The 20,101-nt window shown below is 31.8% G+C and overlaps 3 protein-coding genes across 3 annotated transcripts; 1 reads left to right on the top strand and 2 right to left on the bottom strand.

Moving 5' to 3' along the window:
* Nucleotides 1–7,453: 7,453 nt before the first annotated feature.
* On the top strand, nucleotides 7,454–9,518 carry LOC123211469 (NEP1-interacting protein-like 1). Its single transcript, XM_044630224.1, has 5 exons — nucleotides 7,454–8,114; nucleotides 8,408–8,586; nucleotides 8,743–8,826; nucleotides 8,921–9,091; nucleotides 9,178–9,518. The coding sequence occupies exons 1-5, from the start codon at nucleotides 7,961–7,963 to the stop codon at nucleotides 9,298–9,300; spliced, it is 711 nt and encodes a 236-aa protein (XP_044486159.1). The 5' UTR covers nucleotides 7,454–7,960; the 3' UTR covers nucleotides 9,301–9,518.
* Nucleotides 9,519–15,773: 6,255 nt separating this feature from the next.
* LOC123227540 (protein ROLLING AND ERECT LEAF 2-like) lies at nucleotides 15,774–16,962 on the bottom strand. Its single transcript, XM_044652917.1, has 2 exons — nucleotides 16,748–16,962; nucleotides 15,774–16,671 (listed from the first exon to the last, which is right to left on the bottom strand). Exons 1-2 carry the CDS (start codon nucleotides 16,906–16,908, stop codon nucleotides 15,891–15,893), a joined length of 942 nt encoding a protein of 313 aa, XP_044508852.1. The 5' UTR covers nucleotides 16,909–16,962; the 3' UTR covers nucleotides 15,774–15,890.
* Nucleotides 16,943–18,695, bottom strand: LOC123228015. Its single transcript, XM_044653205.1, has 3 exons — nucleotides 17,654–18,695; nucleotides 17,062–17,300; nucleotides 16,943–16,954 (listed from the first exon to the last, which is right to left on the bottom strand). Exons 1-3 carry the CDS (start codon nucleotides 18,693–18,695, stop codon nucleotides 16,943–16,945), a joined length of 1,293 nt encoding a protein of 430 aa, XP_044509140.1.
* Nucleotides 18,696–20,101: the final 1,406 nt, after the last annotated feature.

Genomic DNA, 20,101 nt, shown 5'->3' with positions numbered 1-20,101 from the left:
TTCAAATATCACAAATATAATATATTAATAACTTTAATATACACAATAAAAATCTAAATAAATTTAAAAAATATAAATAATTTAAAATTATAAAAATAGGTTAATATTTTACGTAAATGTATTAATATAAAAGAACGAAGATAGGGGAGGGGCAAGGAAGGGGCGGGACGGTGAAAAAACAGATGTATCCCCATCCTCGATTGTGAAATTTTTTTTCATTTTCTTTTTCATCCCCTTCTCTATTTCTATCAAGAAATCCTTCCTGTTAGAGTTAGAACGGTCTCTAAAATCAGACTGAAATTCCCATATCTACTTGCAAACATGCTAACCACCAAAAACATGGGCATAATTTGAATCACTTCAAATATATATATATATATATATTTAAATTAGCATAAAATATACCCGAGCTTTAAAATTTATACGAAATAATAAATAATATATTTATAAAATTATTGGTAAATATGTTATTAATACATAATTTAAATATATAAATAATATATTATTATATAATTAAATAATTTCAAAATACAAATAAATTAATATTCAATTACGTAATAATATATCTTTTATATATTTTATTTCAAATTAACTTTTTATTAGATCTTAAATTTGAATCTACGTTTCATGTATGAAAATCTATTAGACTTAAATAATAAGGGCAAAAGACTTATTTTCACCCAAGTTTTGATACATCTCCAAAATCAAACCTATGAGGTTTGAAAAATACAAAGTCCCACTCATGAGTCAATTGCCATTAAAATTTTTCGTTAATAGTAGGGGTAAAATCATCATTTTATTAATAATTTTAAAAATATAAAAAATTAATTATTTTTCCCTAAAATTTAAAACTAACAACTTTACCTCTCTCTAAAATGTTCTAACTTTGTCTTATTTAAAAATGATTTAAAAAATTACATACCGAGAATATTTAAAACACATCATTAATCATATTAAACAATTCTCATTACCAAAGATAAAGCAAAATTTTAAAATAAAAATCAAGAATAATCAAGTATTTACAATTATATAGAGATATAATTAGATGTAATATATAAAGATTTTAATTATTGTTAAATTTTTGTCCTTCAACATTTCTCTTATTTGTCTATAATATATTCTATTCCAATAACATTTCTTTAAACATTCGAATTAGTTTAAATTAATGCAAATTACTTTCATATCAATCTAAACATGACATAATTTAGTTTCAAATCATATTACATTTACTCAAATTAAATTTTGGGTAAAAATACTCAATTCTACAACCTAGATTTTTTGTGTGTTATATCATATTAAGTTAATGATTTGTATTAAAAATTAGGCCAAACGACTATTTCCCACCCAAGGTTTGATGTTTTTTCAAATATCCACCATTTAATTATGAAAACATCAAACACCCACCCATGACCGGTTAAATTTAACAGAACCTTAACGCCTGAAAATTTTATCTCTTTTTGCCCCCCTAAACTTTAAAAGCTAAAATTTTTCCCCAGCCTAAGTTTTAAAAAATGACAGTTTCACCATAGGGTTTTGTTTTGAAATCTCCGATGACATCTCCGACTCTATTACCGACGGCCTCTCCCTTTGGAAGCATCATCTCCTTTCGACGATCTCTTTCCTCCCATTTGGACGTCTGATCGATGTCGGAGAAGCCTTGGGAGATGAAGAACTTCGTCGAGGAAGACAAACCCAGAGATTTCAAAACGAAACCCTATGGTGAAATTGCCATTTTTTAAAACTTAGGCTGAGAAAAATTTTAGTTTTAAAAGTTTAGGGGGGCAAAAATAGATTATATTTTAGTTTATTTTTTAATATTATAGAGAAAATGACGATTTTATCTTTACCACCGTTAATTTTAACTGCTTATGGGTGGATGTTTAATGTTTCTATAGTTAAATGGTGGTTATTTGAGAAAACATCAAACCTTGAGTGGGAAATAGTCGTTTGGCCTAAAAATTAATATAAAGAGTCAATTTTACATTCCCATGCAATAATGTAGCAACTATATAAAATTTATTATATAATATATAGTTGTAAAGAAAAATATTATAAAGTCAAAAACTTCTGTTTAATCATATCCACAGATGCATTATCTAAATGGGTTATCAACAAGAAGTAGATGGATGTCATATTAGCCCAAGAGTTGAGTCAAAACATGGATAAAACACAGTCTCACCTAAAAACAATAACAAAGGAATTAGATGTTAATATTTATAGCAACTCTTGCAATCTTTGTAACATTAAACAATTTCTTATTGTTTTGGGGTCAGTTCTAACAATTTTAACAATTATAATTAAAGTATAATTACTCTGTTACAATATATTTAAAATCACATAAAGACAAAGATATTCATCAAGTGTACATAATTCTATACTTGTTTAGTTACATACATGACTCTAGCTTCTACTATGTAAATTCAAGACAATGAAAAGACTTTCTAGAGAAGGACACTTCTAGCATTTTAACATTATAATATTGTTATTATCTTTAAAGTACTTATCTAATATCACAAATATGAATATAAGTTTTTGGTTTATAGGTTAAATCACGTTAAAATCTTATTGTCTTTTGATCTTTTGTGTTTTTTCGTTTTTTTTAAATAAATTTTATAATAATTTAATGTGCTTCATATTAGTGCTAATTAATTTCATCATCAATAATATGTGTTGAAAATAAAATTCTAAATTTTCCTAGAAGTAAATGACCAAAAAATTACAACTATTTATACAATATCAACTATGTGATATTTTGCATAGTGTTACATATAATGGAATATATAATAATTTAATTCTTGTAAACCTTTAAAACATTGATATGTCTCTTACATTTAGAAAGTAAACCTATTTAAAAATATTATCTTATGATTATTCATACAATCTTTTCTACAAACATAGATTTATGATCGATGAAGTGTAAATATGAACAATTTTGAAATAACTTTCTTCAAGATTTGAAATTTGTAATACAAATTTTTAAAAGCTATGAATAATTTGTAATGTTCTTATATGGATAAGATTCACACTTAATAATTGTATATCAGTCAACACCAATTACCAAATAACACGTCATTGATATGTGATGAATAGCTTGTTGACAAAGCACCTGATCACATATGTATAAACAATTCACGTTAAAAGTATGTGGATAACTCATATCGTTTAGATTCATATATTTATATAATGTGAATATGTAGATTCCCACTTGATGTAGCAAGAAGGGATAACCCTCTTCGAATAAGTTGTTTAAACAATTCAATCATCAAAACATGTTCAAATTGTTAGAATAAACAGTTAAGTATAACCCTCATCTTGCCAACCATGCTAATTGTGTTTTATATAATATAAAGGAAATATATTGTTCCAATGACACATTAAATGTAAAGATTTAACTAATTAGACAACACGTATTGCTTTAAATAAAAAGTAATTGTGCTATACTCAACTTCCTTCAATATGCAATGATCTTAACGGTGCATGTATCTTCTTAATCAAATAGACATACAAGTTTAGTAAAACCTTTAGGCACCACGTACTCTTGGGTGATGACAATATCCTGTCTTTATGAGAATATAAACAAAAAAGAACGCATAATAAAAAGATTTTTTACTTTTACTTTGAGATATCTTGTTATCTCATTCTCATAAAATCTTTTTAAGGTAAAACAAAAGACACAATCTAATTTCTCTTTCGAAGTCACCTGATAATATTTAAGTATGACTCTTTGTAATTATTCTCAAAGAACACATTATAAAAAAGACTAATAACATTATAGTTGACATATGTTTTGTTTATGCAACCAAACCACTTAATACTCGTTTTCCTTTCAACTAATTTATAGTTTTTGTTAATCATACGAACACTCCCCGTTGCACTCTAACTACCACTCTCACATAATATCTCTAGATAATTATGTTATTATGTTGATGCAATTTCTTAATTAGCACTTACCAAATTTTTTTCCTTTCTTAATCAACAATTTTTGGTGCTATGAGTGTCCTTGAAAAGCTCTCTTTGATTTTTCAGTAAAGTTTACTCCAAGCTTTCTTAGACGCAAGCATTTTCCTATGATTCACACTAGAAAAGCTTATAGAAACGCTCCATCCACCCAAATTGAGCAAAACATGATAGTTAGCTTTACCAATGCAGTGTTGCCCTCACTGAAACAGTTTATACTAGTTACCAAGTTGCTCACCCTCATGAGCAACCTTTACAAGTGGTCGATAGTCAACATGCTGCTAATATCAGTTGGTTACATCACAAACTAAGAGAAGATTGAATGCATCAATTGGTAACCTAGCTAATATTATGGAATTCTCAATCTATGCTCTATTTGCCATCCCAAAAACTATCACTGGAGCCCAAACTCTAACTTAACCTGCGAAGAACGTGCATCAAATACGATGTGCAAATAACTCACTTTAGGTATAATGAACACAAAACTTGAATTTTGTATATGAAGATAATTGACACCGCCATTGATATTCAAATTATCTCAAACTTATCTTAGTTGTAGAGACATCATCTTTAGCTATTCACTGTATTCACCTATGAAGACAACAACAAAGTGCTTTCAAGCATATGACCTAAAATCCTTTCTAACATAGAAGTAATAACTCACACCTAGAACGGTGTATATCAAGATTAGGTTATGTTTGATCCATTTCAATCTTATAGATGTTCTGGTTTCAGTCTCTGGTGGGTAAAAATTGAATTGGATACTGACAAATACCAAAACAAAAAACAAACAAAGTCGGCTTTTTGCCTTGCTAATAATTAATACAATTTTCAGAAATTCAGCCCACAGTTTTGACACAAAACCACGATCAATATATATAAATAATAAAACTCAGTCATATCTTAATTATATCTTTGCTCCTCTCATTATATTTCGTGAAATCGAAAGCTGAAACTCTACGAGTGGCTGACTTGTAACGATTATGATATGTTGATCTTCCACCATCAGATATATAGGTTAACAACCCTTAAGAAATAATTCAAGAGAATAAAAATTTTAAAAATATTATTTTCCAAGAGATGTGGAGTCTTAATCTTTGGTTGTTAGCTCTAAAGATCTTTTTTCTTTTTCTTGTAAACTCTTGAAGAAGATCCAGTATTACTTAATATTTATTTGCTTGTTTATTAGGCAAGTTGAATTTAAGCTACTGCAAGTTGATACATACAAGTGTAGCCGTAGCTTTGCATGCAATGCATGGTGACGATGATGGAGACTCAGCAGCTAGCCGTAAATTTTTCTTCTTAACAAAGAGAGTTGATTAACTGCATCTTCCCCCTTTGGGGTTTCTTTCTGAAACTAACGCTCAGATCCACTGGAAATTTCGAGGCCTAATTGACCTGATTAACGTACAAAGAAAGAAAAGCCGGTTCATTAAGATGTTTATGTTGCGTCAGATTAAGGTAATTTTTCTCCATTCTTTTTTATGTTTAGATTGTCAAATTGATTTGATGTTGTCACCTCAACCTAATACGATAAGATTCAGCTGTTAGGGGCGAATAAGACTTGTGCATTCATCACTTCTTTGGAGACTATGAAAGCATTACAAATTAATTGAGATGATTTATATTATTTTTTAATAAAAACTAAATTCAGAATTTATACATAATTCCCAAAAAAACCCACATGCATAAGTAGGAAAAAACACTAAATAACTAGAATATTTTAAAATCCATAAATTACATTTCAATCAAGAGCAACATTTTAAATAGGCCAAATGACTAGTTCCCATCAGATCTTCGATAAAATGATAATTTTTTACTTTTTAAATTTAAAAATTTTATTTTCTCACACATATGTTAAAGTCAGATATTACTTTTATTTATAAAAACTATATTTTTGTTAGTTACATTCGTAATGGTAAAAACAAATTACATATTTTTTAACAATTTTATATTTTCTCTTCTCCATCTTTATTTTTTTCTAAGTCGGTTGACAATTATTGATGAACTGAAAATTTGTAACTCTCATATATGTACAATTTTGTTATCCTCATATGACCAACCCAACTAAGCAATTATAGCAAATTGTCTCCACAAAGCAAATGTGTGAGAACTCGATGACACAATCCAACACCTTAATTCACTTCTCCATCTTCGACAACACAAACAATAACCAATATGAACCAAAAATAAAAATAAGTTAAATAAAGATTTAATTCATTCCAACAACTTAATTCATTTGTTGTAGGTTCCCTTTCCTCAAGTGATAGGCGAGCTAACCCTAAAAATTAAAAAACTAGTTCCTTACTAAATATGACTTATCATTGATCCAACCATGATTTAAGCTATTCAACTAATTTGAGAATTGATCAGATGCACCCAAATACTTTAAAAGTCAATTCAATCCCCTTTCCACGCATTCAAATATGTTTGAGAACTTTCAGTGTTGGACAAGAAAAGGTCAGATTGAAGGAAAAATATTGAGTTAGTAGCATTGAAACACTACTTATGAGCATGTTTGGATTTCTGAGAGTAATCGTTTGGCCTTAAAAGTACTTCAAGATATAAACTAGGGCAACAAGCTTACGATGATATCGTCTGTTTTCACTATATAAAAGTTTGTAATAGAGAAAACCAAAATTAGAATAAGGAAAAAAAAATATTGTTATCTTGATGTAAGTCTATTACTCCTTGCTTCATAGATCTTCTCAATTTTTGAAAAAGAACTGTTAATGCTCATGGATATAGATGTGCATCACACGCATCATTTGCAATAGGAGAAGCCACAACTATGGGCTGTACTTGTGGGTTCTTTGGCCCGAGAGCGTGGGAGAAGATTTGTGAAATATTTAGGGTACATTTGGCTTTATTATAAAGATAAATTATTTAAAAAATTATTAAATATAAAATTATTCCTATATTTAGTAAAAATTAATAGACATAATAAAATTTTATAGATTTTATTAACAAAATTGACAAATAAGTAAAAAATGGATTTTAAAACTGAAAATATAAAATAATAATAATAATAATCTTTTCATCAAGAGTTGGGTTGAGAAATGTCGTTTAGCGTTTCTAATAAAGTAACAAAGTTTAATAAAGTTGTATCTAAAAGTGAAAAGATTCAATAAAAGCTTTGGGATAGATTATTATTTTTTATAAAGATAATAAAAGATAAATTTTTTTTTTACTAATTCTATAAAAAAAAAAATTTACTAAAAATTTTACAGCCAAGCGGGAAAATGGGAAAATGTTATTAAGAAGAACCTTGGGTATATGAAACACATTTTTGAAGAGAAAAAAAAAAATCAGTTTTAATTTAAAGTCCGAATCTTTGTTCAAAGAAATAGAAGGAAAATAAGATGGTAATTTCACAGGCCAACTAAAATCCAGAGATAAAAGTACGGGGTAAAATTGGAATTACAGTATAATAAAAGTCAGAAAAAGGCGCCACCAGTCCAGTACCTTAGACTCAGATTCACCTTCTCCTTGTTTAGATATTTCGAGCAAAAGTTGAATAAGAGAGCAGAAATCCTTAACCCTTTACCACTTGTTCAACGTGTAGCCAATCATCATAATTAATCAAATTATTTATTTTTCCCTGCCTGTAACTTGAAATTCTCCTGAAACAACACGTAGAGAAGAATCGTCAAACGGAAACTTCTCTCTAATTCTAGTTGTATTTTGTAATTAATCTCAGCTCAATCAAGCTGTGAAATTTGTTTATTTGTTTATTTGTTTATTTCTTTCATCCACAAGATATTTTTGGTTCAGTAGAGAGAGAGGGAGAGAGAGAGACAGAATGGAAGCTTTAAATGCGAGTTGGTTGCTACAGTCTCTTTTTCATTTTTCTCTTGGGGATTAAGAATTCAAACCCATCTCATAGTCTTCTCCTTTCTCATATATAAGGACCCAATTAAACCTTCTGTACATCATCAACACCGACCTTTGGTTTTATTTTTCCTAGGAAGGAAAGAAGCTTTCAATTTTGTAACCTAAATCAATGGAGTTTTATGCATACCCATCTCGTTTCTCTATCTCTTCTTTCTCTTTGTTTGGGAATTTCTTCAAGAGAGTCAGGGATTTCTTCACCTTCGTCGTTTCTGCCATTCTTGGCAACATCTTCTCGGCGATCTTCACTTTCTTCTTTGCATTAGGTTGATTGCCTTTTCCTAGTGCCCTTTCTGTTTTATTCAACATTTAATTTTTAATTAAATGATAGTTTGTTTTGATTCTTGATCTGCTTATGTCATTTTAATTTTTGATATGATGATCATATTTATGTGTATTTATATGGTTATTGAATTTATATGTAGACAATGATGTCATTTTTTCTGGTTATGTTAATGATTTCTGCGTATAAAAAAGGTTATTTTGTGGAACGTTGTGTCTCCAGAATTGTGGATGATCTTTTTTGTTTGATTTGAATTTGATATTATCTGTTATGTAGTGGGCACTTTGTTGGGAGCCATGACTGGAGCTTTAATAGGACAAGAAACTGAGAGTGGGTTTGTTCGAGGGGCTGCAGTTGGAGCCATTTCTGGAGCTGTTTTCTCCATTGAAGTCTTTGAATCTTCTCTTGTTCTTTGGCAGTCTGATGAATCTGGAATTGGGTGTCTCTTGTACTTGGTAACCCCTTTGGCTACGCCTTTATTGTTGCTAATACGCTAATTGTACAAATCTATCATTCGTTTGTGCCTAAACTTGATGAGTGTACATATTCATATTCAAGTCTGTTATAATTGATATCATTTAACCAGTGTATAATTATCACAAACTGCACAGATTGATGTGCTTGCAAGCCTTCTGAGTGGGAGACTTGTGCGAGAAAGAATTGGACCAGCCATGCTCAGTGCTGTTCAAAGTCAGGTATTATGCAACAAAATTAGCAGTTTCTGATATGTCATCAGGCTTTGCTGGAGCCATTGTAATGTGTAAATGATTTCAATTTGTTGTGTATCAGATGGGAGCTGTTGAAGTAAGCTTTGAGGACATGCCTAACATCTTCGACACTGGCTGCTGCTCGAAAGGATTAACTGGAGAATCAGTTGATAAGATCCCAAAGATCACAATTGGTACCAATAACAATGCAGACGATTCTGGGGAAAAAGTCTCTTGCTCAGTTTGCCTTCAGGTTCAGCCATTATTATTTGACTTGATTATTTAGGTTTTGAGTAAGCTGTGAATATACAATCCAATTGAAACTGTTTATTTGTGCAGGATTTTCAGCTTGGAGAGACAGTTAGAAGTTTGCCTCATTGCCATCACATGTTTCACCTACCTTGCATAGATAAATGGCTCCTCAGTCATGCTTCATGCCCATTATGCAGAAGGGATCTGTAATGCCCATCTTTGTAAATGGCTTGGTAGAATTTTTTTCTTTTATTATGTATACGATCATCAGCTTTAGGGTTCTTTTATTTTCTTCCACTCCAACATGCTGGTTACTCTGCCTCTATCTACTACTTCAACCATGCCTCAGTTGGGCTCTCTGTACCTGATTTTGATCATCCATATGTATAAAAATTTTGAGTTTATGTGGTCTTTTATTTCACCTCTGATATCCTGTCTTTTGGCGTTGTGAATGTTCTTTCTACTGTTAACTTTCAAGTACAATTGGATGTCAACAATTAGATTGTCAAAAATCTTAACATATCAAATGAGTAATCTGATAATGTCAAGTCATTATTTTGAGGCCATTAATAGATTTGGCACATGGGCAAGGTGGCACCATGCCTGTCATTAAAAGTGGCCATAGCCTGTATTGATGAAAGGAACTTATCCGAAACCCCCACTGTACTGCCCTCGCTCAAATATATGTTGCTTAAACTTGAAGGCAGTTTATTAAATTCTGGGAAAGATTATGCTGAGGTAGTTGCTCCTTGATGAGATTTGTACTATATCTGTAAATAGAAAATAATTGAAAAGGCCAAACCTCCATTAAATTAGAATCTGACGGAAGAGGAGGGGCTGTAGAAATGAAGGTGACGATACGGAGACACAAGATAAATGATTGGCCCCTCACATGCTAAATCTAAAACAACAAGTGTTGCCTCTTTCATCTACCGCATTTAATCCTCTAAACTATTTTCAATTTTCAACTTTATCTCATTCATTCATGCATTCCACTGACTCACCTTTTTGCTATAATTTTATTAAATATTCAAATCAGACAGTTCATATATATATATATATTAAAAAAATTATAGATACCAATTTTAAGTAGACAAATAAATATATATTTGTATGTATTATTATATAATTAGATAATTTTAAATTAAAGATAAAATAACATCTAATCATATAATGACATATATAAGTATGTATCTATTTATATACTTAAAATAGATATATATATATAATATTGTTCTCTCTCTCTCTATATATATATATATATATTCCAAAGAATTGGCCTTTTTTTGAAACCTCAAATAAACTCTTCATATTCATCTATTTAATTTTTTGAATAGATTGTTTCATGAATTGCAGCTTGGTCGGCTACTTTAGAACAAAGTCATGTGACCTTTTCACGTGTTGGATTTTACCAGTTGAATGTAATGTCAATTAATTTTGGAGCACTGGAACAATCCACAAAGTCATAGCCACATGTTTTGAAGGCATTTAAAAAGTCATACTTATATAATTTTTTATACAGCATGGGTTTGAATTGACATAATTAGAAATTAATATTGAATTTTGTCAAATTTTTTATGAATTATTTTTAATATTTTAATATAAATTTATATAATCAGAACAGAAATAGGTTTCTTTGATATATAATTTATATACAATTATAAATCTAAAAATACTTCAATTGATTATTATTTATAAATTAATATTTTATGACCATGGCAGGAGGAAAAGGGTGACTTAACACACCGTAGGTTTTTAAAACATTCAAATGTGAGTAGAGTATTTTGTTGTTATTCTTTATGGTCTTGGTGAGTGTCTGGTTGTTCTTGTTTTTCTAGAGAAAGTTCTAGCCAATTCTCAAACAAAGATGGACGAAGAGAGGTGAGTAAATTGAGTTATAAATTGCCATGATTAGCCCACTTGACATGGTGATGTAATGCTTCATTTTCAGGGGTTTGAAAGCTGAAAGTCTAATGTTAAGGTGCTTCCAACTATAGGAGCTAAAAAGGGCAATGAATAATTTTAGTGAAGAATGTTTGGTGGGTTCAGGGACACTTGGAAATGTGTACAAAGGCACCTTTGATACTAAAGGAATACTAGCAACCCAAAAGGGCTTTATTGGTTCCTTTGGTGCTTAAAGAAAATTTATATTTGAAACAAACTAGAATACTTTGAATCAAATAAGACTATACAAGAAAAAAACACTTTTATCTCTTATGTTTATCTCACTAAACATATCCACCCTTTTATAGCAGAGTTACATGTAATTTATTAGATATAATTAGACAAACTAATCCAAAAAATCAGCAAAAAAGCAATAATCAAAATAAAACAAAGTAGAGCTAGTCAAACTAATTTTTAGCTAAAGACCAAGTCACAAACAAGTTTGATTTATTATCTCTAACACACTCCTTCAAACTAAAAATACTATTTACACATTCATTTACATTGAATTTCCTTCACCCTAAGTTTGTCCCTCAACATTGAAGAACTCTTAAAAGATAGTGACTTGGTGAAGATGTCACCCATTTGCTCAAGTGTGTGACAATGAGTAGTTCCACAGTTTCATGTTTAACATGATCTTTAAGAAAATGAAACCTTGCATCAATGTGTTTGCTCCTCTCATGTTGTATTGAATTTTTTGCTAGCTTAATTGCAAATTTGTTATCTAACATAAATTAGGTGTTAAGAAGAGTGCAAATAGTACTTTGTTTTTTTTGCAGAGGATAGTGCAATAATAATTTCTTTTTTAGATGACCAAGAAAAAACAATTGAAGAACAAAAATATAAATCCTATAGTATTTTCATTTTCTTCAAGATCTCAACCCCAATTGCTATAAAAAAAAAAAAAAACTAATTAATTCAAGTTTTTCACCATATATATAAAACAACCCAAAATTCATTGTTTCCTTCACATATTGCAAAATTATTTTTGCTGTCTAATAATATGATTCTTTTGGAGTTTCTATATAATAACTTAATAAACTTACTTTGTATACTAAAATAGGTCTTGTAACTATGAAGTACGTTAACCTCTTAATGAAACTTTTGTATTGAGTTGAGTCAACAACATTTCTTTTGTCATTTTTGATATTTTGTGATTCATTACAAGTGGAGTATTGACAATATTGTAATTGTTCATTCTAAATTTACCATGTACCTTTTTTGTGATATAAAAAATTCTTGTAGCCATTTGATGCACTTGTATGCCAAGAAAATAGGACATGAGTCCATTATCATTCATTCCAAACTCTTTAAACATGTCTTTCTTAAATTATACAAATAGATTTTCATTATTTCCTGTAAAAAGCAAGTTATCAACATAAATGCGTAACACTATAAATTCTCCATTCTAACATTTTTTTAGTGTATACCGAATGCTCATATGAGTCTTTTACAAAACCATATGCTAGTAAATACCTATCAGTCTATGCATTCCAAGCTCTAGGAGCTTGCTTGACTCATACAATGCTTTCGTCAAAATGTACACTTTATGCTCATCACCAAAAATGATAAACCTTTTTAGTTATCCTACACATACTTCTTCCTTGAGTATCCCATTAAGGAAGACTGATTTGACATCAAGTTGATAAATTTTCCACTTGCGGGTTACAACTAGTGAGATTATTAATATCACTATATCAAGTAGAACAACTGGAACAAACATTTCTTCATAGTTAACTCCATATTTTTGCATATACCCTTTTCTCTGTAAGCCTTGCTTTGTAACGATCAATGTTGCCATCAAAATTTCTTTTGATCTCATACACCTACTTGATGTCAATTGCTTTTTGATGTGATAGGAGTTCAATCATCTTCCAAATCTCACTTCTTTTAGAGCTTGCATTTATTTTTTTATAGCAATATTCTGAGATTCTTGTTCAATTGCCTCTTGAAAGCTTAAAGGCTCATGATCAACATAGAGAAAAAACAAATTTGTCTTCTTAATCCTCATCACCTCCTAACTCATTGGTAGAATCATATATTTCACACAATCACTTTGTTCTAAGAGGTGGCATTTCACTTTAGAAGGAACTACTCAAGGTGTGAGGTGAAGGAGTTGGCAATGTAGGAGTGACAACTTTTTCCTAAATGTGATCACCACTAGGAGGAGGTGATTGGAAAGGTGAAAGACTTGTTGATGCATAAGTGATGACCTCAAGAATTGATGTTGCCTTATGTTTCCTAGATGTGTTAGTGTTTCAATATTGTCTCACTTCCATATTGTTGCTTCATCAAAAATAACATTTCTACTTACCAACAATTTTTCGTTTGAGGATTATACAGCTTGTAGGCCATGGATCCTTCACTATTTCCATGAATACACATTTTTCTCCATAGCCATCAAGCTTCATTCGTCTTGCAACAAAAACTTATACATAGGCAATGCATCCAAAGATTCTTAGATGTGTTACACTTGGTTTAACTTCATTCCATCTTCATGTGAAGTCTTATTTATAACACTCTTTTTTGAACATTTACTCAACAAATATACTAAATATGCCACTACCTCCACCCAAAAAAACTCTTGTAGTGCTTTTTCTTTAGGATTGTCCTGGTCATATCTAAAATTGTTTGGTTCTTCCTTTTTACGATTTTGTTTTATTGTAGAGTGTAAATCTTTGTAAGTTGATGTTGTATTCCTTGATTCTTGCAAAAATTTTGGAAAGCAATGGAGGTGTGTTCTCCATCTCGATTTGAACAGAGCTTACAAACTTACTCCCACTTTCTATTTTGGTATGACCCTTGAATATTTTGAATACTTCAAAAGCGACAAATTTATCCTTAAAAAAATATACCCACACTTTTTCTACTGGAGTCATCGATAAATCTTATGAAATATTATTACCTAAAAATAATATAAGCTCAAGAGGCCCACAAATATCAATATATACAAGTTGTAGAGGTGTTTGTTCTTTCCACAAGAATTCAAACAGGAAAGGTTGATCGTGTTTGCTTGCTAAGCACACATGTGGCACATACATGTTCTGTTATCTTAAAATTTAGAAGACCTCATACCATGTCTCTTATGGATAATAACTTCAAATCATGAAAATGGAGATGTCTACACTGTAGATGCCGCTTCTCAGTTTCACTATTAATAGGGCTAGTGAGACAATATTCAAACTTGCGATTCAAATACGATGGAAACATTTGATATTTTGTCATTTTAACTCGACCAATGAGTCTTCCTTGTACATCTCTTAATTCCAATAAATTATGCTGCTCCATACCAAAGTGTTGAAGAATTTAGAAATGGTAATTATTATTAAGCATACTTGTTTTTTGCATTAGTTGAGCAACATAAAAGCCTAATTATCCATTGGAAAATGAGGTTAATTTATTTATGTTTATTGGTTTCTTGAAACGGAAGTGAGACTGATTTCAAACCTCGTTGGTTTGGTGGGATTTTGTGAAGAAGCTGGTGAGTTAATAACACCCAAAAGTTGATAATTTGTTGTATAAAAATAAACAATGGATACAATCGAAAAGATTTATATTCAATCGGTTCTCAAAGATGCAGAGCCTTTAAAGCTTTATGCATAAAACAATGTCGAATTTTGAGAAAATGGTCAAACAAAACATAAAAGGCTCGAAAACAGCTGACATTTTAACAAACTGAAATTGTGTAGGGTAAGGAGGAAGCAGCTTAACTTGGAGGCAAAGAGTAAACATTTCAATTGGAGCAGCTAAAGGCAAGTGTTGTAATCTAGACAATTTGCCCCTGATTTTTGCAAATGTAATCAAATTAAAGTAATGGTAATTCTCCTAAACTACAATGTCAAGATTATGGTTTTTAATATTGTTATTATGATGAAATTGCTTGAAATTTTTGTCAGGGATTGCACGTTTGCAAAAGGGATAAAGTCTAGCATGATGATCAATCACATGTTAGTAGCTAAATCAAACGCCTGCATATTATTCAAGTTTTCACTTGAGTCACATTAGTGAAGTTTATAGTTTTGGTGTTATTCTACTACAGCTCATTTCTATTAGGCATGCAGATGACACAACCAAAAATCAACCTAAGTATCGCATCATTGAATGGGTAATTGATTAAGTAGTTAGTGACATTATTGATTTGAATCTATATGATGGTCCGTTTCCTTGACAACAACAATTTTTAATTGTTAGATAGGGGCAATGTAAAAGAGATTTTAGATGATGAGCCATGCAACAATGGAATCATGCTAAAAATGGGAGAACCTGGTCTAAGATGTGTGATGAAAATACCTAAAGATCATCCTACAATGACTCAAGTATGGAAAGAATTGGAGGAGGCTCTTCATTCTTGTGACAACTTCATTCACAAATGGTCTTCCACTTTGAAAAAGTCTCGATGATCACCACTAGAGTGGTGGCAGGGATCGCTGAAACAGAGGTCTCGGAGATCAATTGACAAAGATCATTCTCAAAGCTTTGTGAGCATATATGGTGTTTTATTTCAAAAGGTTTCACATAGAGATCTATAGCCAGTCAATTCAAAGTCGAAGCTTGAGGCGTTTTGAGATGGATGGTATTAGCACTAATGTTGGTAAGAAGTAATTACAATAATCTACACAAAACATTAATTGGATTTTCAACAAAGTTCATTCATACATATCAGAATCAGCTGTTTACAAAGTAAAGATCATAGCTGAAATTTTAAATTCATTAACCCAAAGAGCAAATATACCCGTAAAGATAAGTTTTTTAATACATGAAATCAAAACTAAGTCCGCAGAGAGCTCCGCTTTGAGGTTCATATTGAGCCTCTTTTTCCATTTATTTTTAGCCTGAGCCTTCTCCGTTGGTTTTACCTAAGTGGTCATGTTGCCATCACTTCGATTGGCATTCCCATTATATGCAATAAGGTCAGCATACATTTGAGCAGAAGCCCTAGAAAAGTTAACCAAAGATTCAAAAACACTCGAGAAACCTCTCAGCATTCGCTCCAAAGTGAGCGTCTGAGTCTTTTGGACACCACATATGTGCTTTGCTTTGTTCTTCTCAAGCCTACTCTTGTATGTTGCCAATGAATTTCTCTTTGCTGTCAAGCGCTCAAACCCATCGTCAAGTTTAAACTGTACAGCTTCCTTAGTACTACTCTTTGACCCGAGAACCTTGTCCTCAAACTTCTTTAGGGCTGCAGCTTTCTTATCAAATTTTGTAGTCATCTTAATAACCTTCCTCATCTGGTGTTGCTCTTTGCCTTGTTGAACATAAACTTTCCTGATATCATTTGATAAGCTTTTCATGCACTTTGTGACCTCCGTGCTGGGCAACTTATCCAAGTTACTCTTCCAGTCTTTCACCATTACTAGCAATGGTGGATCATTATTGCCTTCATTCCCTGGTCTGAAGTCAAAGCAAGTGGAAATCCACTTGGAAAGAGCATCGAGATATGACTTCTGAGCAGAAATATACTCAGAAAAACATAAACGCCAAGATTCAACTCTTTCCTCCAGCAGACGGGTGGCATGGCTCTGAGATTCATTGCTAAACCCTTCATAAGTGGGGCAGTTGAATGATCCCACTTCAAACAGGATTTTACTTTGAGCTTCATGAAGCTCACACATAACCTTCGAGTTTTTCATCAACCTGTAAATAAAAATTGAAGCTTTGAGCAAAGGTTTGTAATCTACTTCAGATTATAATTTATTTAATATCTTATTACCCTTGTAGAAGCTCAACAATTTGAGGGTGCAACTCCTCGTCTTTCACCTTGATAATTTTGTCAGAAGTTGATGTTGCCGCCTTCACTGAAACGTATATCGAGGCATGCAATTCTCTGAGTTTACTTCTAGTTTTGTCGCTACTGAAAGGGCCACCCTCCATGGCTTCCTCTTTTCTCAGTTTGATGCAGTTCCTGTCAAAAAGCTTCCTGCATTTCTCACCAACCTGAGCATGTAAACTGTTCATAAATTGCATGAATTTGGCGAAGCAAAGATCATAAAGCGTAAGATAAGATTAGAAGGATTTATATTTTACCGAAACATGTTGATAAAGTATCTTTTCCCATGCATACAACTTTGAAAGAGTGAATGCATGGCTCCCCGATTGTATTAGAACATAATCGTCTGAAAATGGTTCCCTCCTGAACTCGTCCCAAGAAGCTGATGTTCTTGTACGCGAGGAAGAAAAGATGCTCAAACATGAAGACGAGCAAGACGAAATCGAACGGCCTCTTCTCAAGGAACTGAAGAAGTTACTGGAGCCACCTGCAGCACCTACATGAAAGCATTAATGTTCTAGTTAGACAGTTGAATTTCGATGTATGGTTCAAGGGGTTTCATAAGACGATATTTCTCAAGAAATGAGGGGTCTTTGAGACAGATTAAAACTTTTTTCTTGTACAGATCGAGCCAAACCGATCGTTCATATGGTTTAATATGTTGCAAATGCACAGAAACACAGTAACTTTCCAAGGAAATGGGCCCGTTTTGATATTATTTGTATTGTACCCAGAAGAAAAGCGCGGCTGACTTTTGTTTCTAATTAAACTGAAAATAGACATGAATTGCAGATAAACGAACAACACATGCAGGACCCAAATTATGAAATAAAAAGGAGAACCTCTCACCTATGACGCGTTCCCAGCCCTTCTTCAAGTGAACCTTCTTCACCTCCAGCATCTTTGAAACGTCCAAGCCAGACTCAAAAGCCCTGAGGAAATTTTCCTCAATTTGTTTAAGGGCATTCAATAAGTCTATCTGGTTGGTGCCTCCTCCATTCACTGTCATTATGCTGTTTCCGTTCTCGATCTCCCCATCATTAGCATCAGAATCTATTTTCCCACCAATTTCATTTTTGCAGTTGTTGGTCTCCCCTTCACTTGCATTACTGTTAGCTTCTTTAGTTTCACTCTCTTCAACCTTATCTAGCCCGGCAATCCCCTCTTCTTTTCTCACCCTCCTAAGATGATCCTCATCGTTCTCCCTCTCAGCTTTCAACTCATCATATGGACGAAAAAAATCCCACTCAGGCACATCATCTCTTTCAAGTGGTGGCTCTGGCAGAGGCTCAGGTTGTGTCTTTGCCTCCTCATCATAATAATGCTTCTCGCCTTCTCCAGCTTCTTCATGAATGGTTTCAAATTTGAGTTCATTCTTTGGCTGTAGTTTTTCTTTACCTTTGCCTTTTTTATAAGAGGACGAAGAACATCCAGGTTTAGAAGGTTGAGTAGAAGAAGAGGTTTGTTTCCCTTTGTCCTTTCTAGAAGAGGATGACGGACGAATGGTTTTAGAAGGCTGAGAAGAAACAGAAGAAGAGACTTGTTTTCTTTTGTTTTTTCCAGAAGAGGTAGGTTTACCAGGTTGAGAAGAAGAAGAAGAAGAGGCTTCAAGGTTGCTTTTACTTCGTGTTTGCTTAAGGGACGTGGTGTTAATTATACTATGATTATTGGATGCTTCATGGGACTCAAAATGTAGGAAAGGATAACTTGTGAGGTCAAGGGAAGAAGGAGATGAATGTTTGGAGGCAATTAACCTTAAGGATTTGGCAACAGCAAGTAAACACAGATTATACTTGCATTGGGATTTTGCCAATATATCCCTCGTTCCTATGGTCAATTGTAGCAAGTTCTTTCTGTGTTTGCACTGGGAAACGACGTTGTGTTTAGTCATACAACCCATACAAAAGATGAGACTCAAAAACAGTGTTTTTGAGACCCTGCTGAGTTGTGTAAAAAGTGAGGAGAAACAGGGGATTTGAAGAAGAAGAAGAAGAATTAAAGGGGGAAATTCAGGTGTGGGACACTGGCAGAAAAGACAAAGCCAAAGCCTCATGAAAAAGTTCTATTGTTTTTGGCACAGAATCACCCGCATAACTGATAAAATCGGGATTTAGTGTACGGGTTGTTTTGGTTTTGGATTAACAAAGGATTTTGGATAAAGACTATGGCTTTTTTCAAGTATAAAAACTATTGGTTTGTTTGGGAGAAAATGAGAGAAAATGCAGTTAAGATAGTTTGATTGATAATGAATATGGATTTCATAAGAGGGTAAAGGATTAAATTTCTTTTAATAATATTTTAATATTAAACTCTTGATTTATTCATTTGAGAAATTATAGAACTGGTGACTGAATTTATGGTTTAAATCTTTTTTAGTAATATTTTAATATTAAAATTTTAATTTATCTGATTTAATAATTATAGAATTAATCATTGAATCTGAAGTTTAGATTTAACAATATTTTAAAATTAAAATTTTAATTTACCTAATCCAATAATTATAAGATTGATCAGGTTTTATTTGTTTAATTTAATTAAATCTGTATTGAGAAGATGATTGGTGATCTAGGGTTTAAAACTAATACTTGCAGTGGCATGACATGCTTAATTACTTTCACTCTCAAATCAGTCATTAGTCTTTCAAACCAAAAACATCACCTGGAATTTCTAGGATTTGAATGTTTAGATGAATTATTTTCCACAATTTTTTCCCATCTCTTGTCTAAAATCAAGGTACCCATTTACTTCATTGCCAAATATGGATGATTTTGTAAGGTTTAGCAGAGCTGTAGCTTGTTGAGCCTGTAACTGATATGAAAGAGGAGACACCAAAGCTGTGTATACTTTTGTTGTTTTGCAAACTCTGTACAATAAAGCTTGTTACACTTAACACGCCCTTGGTTTTGTTGGAATCCACTACCCTATTGATAGCACGCGCTTGACTTATATGCAAAGGAAAAATAAGCTACTTAAAATCGATTTGACCCTATCGGTTTTTCCTTTGGAGAGGAGATAGATAGATATCATAGAGAAATTTAACCAATCTTATCTTTGAAAATCCCAGAAGACTTATTCCCACTGAAAGAAGAGTGTTTTTCCAAATTCTTATTTATTAACTTTGAAAATATCAAATATTCATTTATATATTAATTTTTACCGTTAGTATTAGAGATAAAATCATTATTTAATAAAAATATTTAAAAAACTAAAAATTTATAACAATTTTCACCTTAAATTTAAAAATCTAATAATTTTTTTACCACCTAAGATTTGAAAAATCACCATTTTCTTCCTAGG

The sequence above is a fragment of the Mangifera indica genome, chromosome 1 (genome assembly GCF_011075055.1).
Source record: "Mangifera indica cultivar Alphonso chromosome 1, CATAS_Mindica_2.1, whole genome shotgun sequence".
Taxonomy (NCBI): Eukaryota; Viridiplantae; Streptophyta; class Magnoliopsida; order Sapindales; family Anacardiaceae; genus Mangifera; species Mangifera indica.
The sequence above is the reverse complement of the archived record's forward strand: the minus strand, read 5'-3'. Positions and strand labels throughout refer to the sequence as shown.

Coding starts and splice junctions, on each gene's coding strand:
- LOC123211469 (XM_044630224.1), top strand. CDS start 7,961: ATGGAGTTTTATGCATACCCATCTCGTTTCTCTATCTCTTCTTTCTCT. Junction 8,827..8,920: donor TCAGTGCTGTTCAAAGTCAG/GTATTATGCAAC, acceptor GTTGTGTATCAG/ATGGGAGCTGTTGAAGTAAG. Junction 9,092..9,177: donor CTTGCTCAGTTTGCCTTCAG/GTTCAGCCATTA, acceptor TTATTTGTGCAG/GATTTTCAGCTTGGAGAGAC.
- LOC123227540 (XM_044652917.1), bottom strand. CDS start 16,908: ATGGAGGGTGGCCCTTTCAGTAGCGACAAAACTAGAAGTAAACTCAGA. Junction 16,672..16,747: donor ATTGTTGAGCTTCTACAAGG/GTAATAAGATAT, acceptor TTTTATTTACAG/GTTGATGAAAAACTCGAAGG.
- LOC123228015 (XM_044653205.1), bottom strand. CDS start 18,695: ATGACTAAACACAACGTCGTTTCCCAGTGCAAACACAGAAAGAACTTG. Junction 17,301..17,653: donor GGGCTGGGAACGCGTCATAG/GTGAGAGGTTCT, acceptor GCTTTCATGTAG/GTGCTGCAGGTGGCTCCAGT.